The sequence below is a fragment of the Myotis brandtii genome, unplaced genomic scaffold (genome assembly GCF_000412655.1).
Source record: "Myotis brandtii unplaced genomic scaffold, ASM41265v1 scaffold483, whole genome shotgun sequence".
Taxonomy (NCBI): domain Eukaryota; kingdom Metazoa; phylum Chordata; class Mammalia; order Chiroptera; family Vespertilionidae; genus Myotis; species Myotis brandtii.
In genome coordinates this window covers 2,077,459-2,083,383 of record NW_005368456.1, presented here as the reverse complement: position 1 = coordinate 2,083,383, position 5,925 = coordinate 2,077,459, and the positions used below count along the sequence as shown (strand labels likewise).

The 5,925-nt window shown below is 38.1% G+C and overlaps 1 protein-coding gene across 4 annotated transcripts in view; it reads left to right on the top strand.

Moving 5' to 3' along the window:
* LOC102246781 (kininogen-1) overlaps positions 1 to 4,818 on the top strand; it is a 96,800-nt gene extending 91,982 nt beyond the window's left edge. For all 4 annotated transcript variants that reach the window (XM_005876285.2, XM_014547752.1, XM_014547750.1 and 1 more), the window contains exons 6-8: positions 2,713 to 2,820; positions 2,938 to 3,024; positions 4,583 to 4,818. In XM_005876285.2, the coding sequence (XP_005876347.1) occupies positions 2,713 to 2,820; positions 2,938 to 3,024; positions 4,583 to 4,663 (276 nt within the window). In that variant the 3' untranslated portion in view covers positions 4,664 to 4,818. The remainder of the gene's footprint in view (positions 1 to 2,712; positions 2,821 to 2,937; positions 3,025 to 4,582) is intronic.
* Positions 4,819 to 5,925: the final 1,107 nt, after the last annotated feature.

The window sequence follows — 5,925 nt, the reverse complement described above, 5'->3', positions numbered from 1 at the left end:
GAAGCAGCCGAGTTACTGGAAATCCATTTACCATGTAATCAATTTGCCAAATGACCAATTTTTCCAAAAGATTAATTTTACAGATTTGGTCTTGCCTTGGCTTTGCATATTTAGTCCTATTTGGATGCATGTCCATTTCAAGATGGTTTCAGATGCCAAATATTTCTTAAATTCTCCAGTTGCACCTGTGAATAATGTGATTTCTGTCATTGGCCTTTTATTTTGCCCTGCCTCTGCTGCCGCTGTCCCTACTGTTGTCCATATTCCTCCCTGTCTTTGCTCAGATGAATATACTTCAAGGATCTTTGTGTGCACATGCAGGAATTTTTCTTTTAACGAAGTATTAGAAATGTCAAGGCGTACGTATAGTATGTCTAAGACTTCTGATGCAAATTCCCAAATTGCCAAGCTATTTGAAATTATGCCAATTTACATTCATACCACCTGGCTATAGGACCTTGATCATCTTGCTTTGAGTTCTATTCCTACCAACAATGACTTAGGCTTCGTGCTTCCCACATGTGGCCAATACCAGGTATCACCACTGTTTTTTATCTTTGCCAACATATGGAAGATTAAAAATGCTGTTGCGTTGTTGGTTTTTATTTTTTTAATCTTTGGTTATTAATGAAGATAGTCATTTGTTTCTGGCTTAATGATCATTTAAACTTATTTTCTGAAATACTTGTTCATGTATTTTGTTCATTTTTTCTTGTTGGGCTTTACATGCATAAGAATATTAATCTTATACCATATTTTCCCCAGCTTTTATTTTTTTACTTTGCTTGCCGTGATTTTTGAGAATCAGTTGTCCTTTCTGTCTGAACATATTTAGACTTTTTTTCTCCATTTATGTTTTCTTCCTCTGGTTTTCATCTAAGAAAGGCCTTCTTTGTCCTGAGACCTGATGGATATATATTATACCCTTCCACCCCACCTGGGGATTAAACCCAAAACTGGGGCATGTGCCCTGACTGAGAATTAAAACCATACCCTTTGGTGCATGGGATGAAACTTAACAAACTGAGCCACACCAACCAGGGCTGTAACTTCATTTTTAAAAATAATAGTCATCTCTCCAGGTCAACTGATATATTCATGTGTTCTTTCACACACACACACACACACACACACACACACACACACACACACACACACATTTAGATCCTAGAATGAAGTACTGAATAAATTGGACTACAAATTGGGCCATATCAACTCACTTTTTAACAAACAATTTAAAGTCATTTTTACCAAGTATATTTTTTAAGTGTTAGAGATGTAAGATATGGTATTTTGAAATGACTTTTAAAAGGCCATATGTGCAATTTTATTGAAATCAGTGCATTTTAAAAAGCATGAGTTTAAGTTTTTAAATAAATAAAGTGTGCCTCTGTTATATAAAAATAAATAAATAAATTGGGCCACAAAATACTCATTGTGGACACAGCATTGTATAAAGATTAAAACTGGTGCTAAGGTACTGGCCATTGTGGCTAAGTTGGTTGAACAATGCCCTGAGCACCAAAAGGTTGTGGATTCAATTCCCATTAAGGGCACATGCCAGGCTGTAGACTTGATCCGGAGTAAGGGGCGTTAAGGAGGCAGCTGATCAATGTTTCCCTCCCTCTTCCTTCCTCTCCTTCTAAAAATCTATTTTAAAAAACTATTGATAGAGATTAAAATGGTTTCTTAATATAAAACAATTAAGAGAGGCAAACTACAAAATCCAAATAATTTTCCTAATTACAAAATTTAACCCACAATTTCTGTAGTGACACTAACTTCTCTAATTCAAGACTTGGCATGACAATAAGGCATACTTAAAGAATATGTTTAAGTTTTTCTTTCTACTCTTTTAGATTCTATTACAACTTGAGTACTTGAATGTTGTTGAGTAATAAAACTCAGAAAACTGTAAGATAAAATTGTAGCCTTGTTTCCTTTTATATAAAAGAAAACAAGACTCAAAACAGCCAATATTTTACACATGCATACAAACTAAAAGTTTAGTTGCCAAACATTTGTACTTTTATTTGTACACCTCTCATTTGATCATTGTATAATTAAAATTTTAACATTCTCCCCTAAAATCCCTTAAAGCAAAAGCATATCATCTTATATAATAAAGAGGTAATATGCAAATTGACTGTCACTCCCACACACAAGGTGCCTGCCCCCATGTGGTCACAAGATGGCTGCCCCCATGTCATCACAAGATGGCTGCCCCCATGTCATCACAAGATGGCCAACACAAGATGACTGGAAGGGGAAGATAGTTGTGGGTGACCAGGCCTGCAGGGGAGGGCAGTTGTGGGGGACCAGGTTGGCAGGGGATAGCAGTTAGGGGCAACGAGTTCAGCAGGGGAGGGTAGTTAAAAGCAACCAGGCTGGCAGGGGAGGGCAGTTGGGGGGAATCGGGCTAGCAGGGGAGCAGTTAAGTGTTGATCAGGCTGGCAGGGAAATAGCTAGGGGGTGCTCAGGCTGGCAGGCAGAAGCAGTTAGGGGCAATCAGGCAGGCAGGCAGGCGAGCAATTGGGATCCAGCAGTCCCGGATTGTGAGAGAGATGACCGACTGCTGGTTTAAGCCTGATCACTGTGGTCCCCCAAGGGGTTCCAGATTAGGGAGGGTACAGGATGAATTTCATGCACCATGCCTCTAGTTTATTATATAATATTAATGAAGGTTCTACTTTGTGCTAATTAATTTTCCAGGTGGTGGCTGGAATGAACTATTTTATTGAGTTCACAGCCAGGGAAACCACATGTTCTAAGGAAAGTAATAAAGAGTTGACCGAAAGTTGCGAGATCAATAAACATGGAGTGAGTAGTCATACAATTCTATACTTATTCCCTGGATATCTACTTGATATTTTATACTTGTTTAAGTATTTCATGAATAACACTGTTCTCTCTTTTGGCTTTTGTTTTCACGGATAGGAAATTTTAAGATGCACTGCTGATGTTTATGAGAGATCTTGGGAGAATATAATTGAATCTACTGTGAAATGTCAATCACCAGGAAAGGTATGATTCTAATTAGTCAGCTTGGGTAAATTTTGCTCATTCTTCAAAGTCCTATTTGGGGTTGAAAATGAACCACTATTTAAATGAATTGGGGGACTATCTTTTTAGAATGGAGAGAACTCTCACATTTCTGTGCTGAACTCTCTTTTTTATGTCTAAATTTCTAGAAAGGAAAACAACAGTCAGTCCTTTAATCATTTCTCACCCTTTGTCAGTGTCCCATCCTTCACGAGGCTGTCCCTTAATGAAGGTCAGCCCCTGCTGTGCAGAGCCAATACTAGTTCTGTGGCTTTAAGATGTGCCTGAGATGCTTCACTGGCATCTGCCTCCATCCAAGGGACTTGGGAGAAATACAGATCTCATATCCCACTCCACATCGACTGAATCCAAATCTGCATTTTAATATGGTCCCCAGGGTTTCATACCCACATTCAAGTGTGAGAAGTATTAGTTTGTATAATCTTTTCTATGGACAACACAAAACTGTGTGCAGGATTATAAATCCTTTCTGAATCTTCCTCATGAGTTTTTCTTAACTAGCACAGAAAATGGACAAACAAATGTGCCTTGTAGCCTACTGCAATCTGCTTTTCTAATAACAAATATGTACCTTAGAATGGATGTCATCAACATTCATACAAAGATTCCTGCCATTCTGAATAAACTGTGGCATCTGGTCCCTGAACACATGTGAAAATAAGGAAAGTCAAGAGACTGAATGTGAACTTCTTAATAGGGCAAAAATAATAATAAAAGCTACCAGAGGTCAAAGAGGGACAACAAGAAAGACAGACTGGCCAAAGGGAGGACAGGGGAAGTAAACTAATTGACTTTCTGTTTCCAAACGGGCTAGTCATATCAAATAGTTACTCCCACTTCACAAAGCTATTCTGATAATTCTCTTTCTGAATCAGAGTGTTTCTCAGAAGTCAGCAAATTCTATTTACTCATTGACTACTCTTTGCAATAAGGCTTTGAAATAGGAGTTTTCTGTTTGTTTATTTGCTGCTGAGGCTAGAATGAGCAATCTTTAGTTTTCAGCAGCTCTGAGTTTAATGATAACAATAGAAAGTAGGAGTAGTGACATAGAAGATTTTTTTTTTTGTAATTGACAAGGGAATATCATAAGATGTGATGCAAAATTTATTCAGAAATTTTATGAGGAAATGCCTCTCCAGCCACACTTTATCATTGAATCATCTTTTTGCTACGACATTGAGAAGCACTGATTTTTACCAAAAAAGGGACAATATGATTGTCTTTAATTGCTTCAAATGTGAGGGAAGCATGCATTTCAAAATCCTTGCTGTGCTCTGCCTAGGGAAACAGGACAGGGCTTTAAACAGCTATAGTCGCTTGTGGAGGCATGTGCCACTGTTACTTCAACTTATTGGATGCATTTGAGCCTCTGAGTTTTTATTCCATTTCAAACATTATCTGTACTTTTCAATAAAGAATCAATGATGTCAGGAAAAAGTCTCCTCTTGTCAACTGGTTGCTTCACTCTTCTCTTGTTGAATGATAACATCATATTAACAGAATTTTACTGTACTTTCAGAAGCAACTAAGGCCCTGCGTGTACAAGGCCCGACCTCGGGAGGCAGGGGCAGAGCCAACATCTGAGAGTGTGGCCTCTTGACCAGTGGGCAGAATCTCCACACCTGGTACAATAGCCCCAGCAACCTGTCAGCAACCCTGAATGGAAGGAAAGAATATGGGATAGTGTCAATAGAGAAGAATGCCATTTTATCATTCTGTTTCTGGGTGAAATAAAGTTTGATCTTAATGTTCTCATTCCTGGTTCATTCACAGTAGTCTGCTTTCAGCCACACTCATCCTACAGCAAAGTCCAGTTGATCAGAGAGCACGCTCTACCATGGAGACTCATAGTGCAACTCTGGAACAGGTGAAAATCCCTTAAGTGGGCCTTCCCTACCACCAGGACCTCATCATGTCTCTAAATCAAGGGTTTGTGGGTGATGTTTTCATCAGCAATGTAAGGAATCTCTCTCCCTTCCTTCTCCCTCTCTCTCTCTTTTTTTTTTGTTTCTTCTATCTCTCCTGATTTCCAGCCCTAAGTTAAGAGTGATTTGTGTTGCTTTGTTCCTTTTTTTAAGATCTAGATAATTATCAAAAAAAGAAAACAAACAAACAAAAATTCTTTGTTAATACGATGCCTACCTAGTTTTCACTAGCAAAACATATCAAACCTCAAAAAAGTTTAAAGAAAATTTAACATTATTTTTTTCTAGTTCAAATAATGGTAAAAATTAGAAATCTAATAGAATAAAAAGTGATATGAGATTTTTAATTTTCTGTAATAGGTATTTACTGAGTGCCTATTGGAGCCATTTACCATGCTAGACAGTTTCTGTTTGGTGTGTTACTTAGTCCTCACAACAACTCTGAGGTCCCCAGGACCACCTTTCATTTACAATGAGGAAACTAGCTCCCAGTGCCCTGCTCATGGTCACATAATTACTACATGACAGAGCTGGCATTCATACTCAGACCTTTTGAACTTCATTACACCAAGTTACCATGAGGCATTATTATCAATGTCAGCATTACAAAAACACATTTCTGAATCTGAGATGATCATCATCTCAATGCAAAAACCCTTATTAAATATCTTATTGTGTCTGATGCTGTTCTGAGTACTGCTCAGGGTAAACTATAACTGAGTCAAGCACTGGCATTGGCTATTTACTGTTTGTTTAGCACTGGGTCCTGAAAAGAAGAGAAACATGTATTAACAGACATAACTCCTGAAAAAATTTACAATCACATTGAGAAGTTAGGACTAAAGCATGTGGAACAGACATTTAACCCATGCCATGATCATTTGTGGAGCAGTAAGCAGACCTATCAAATGGGATAGGAAGATATGGAAGAGGTGGA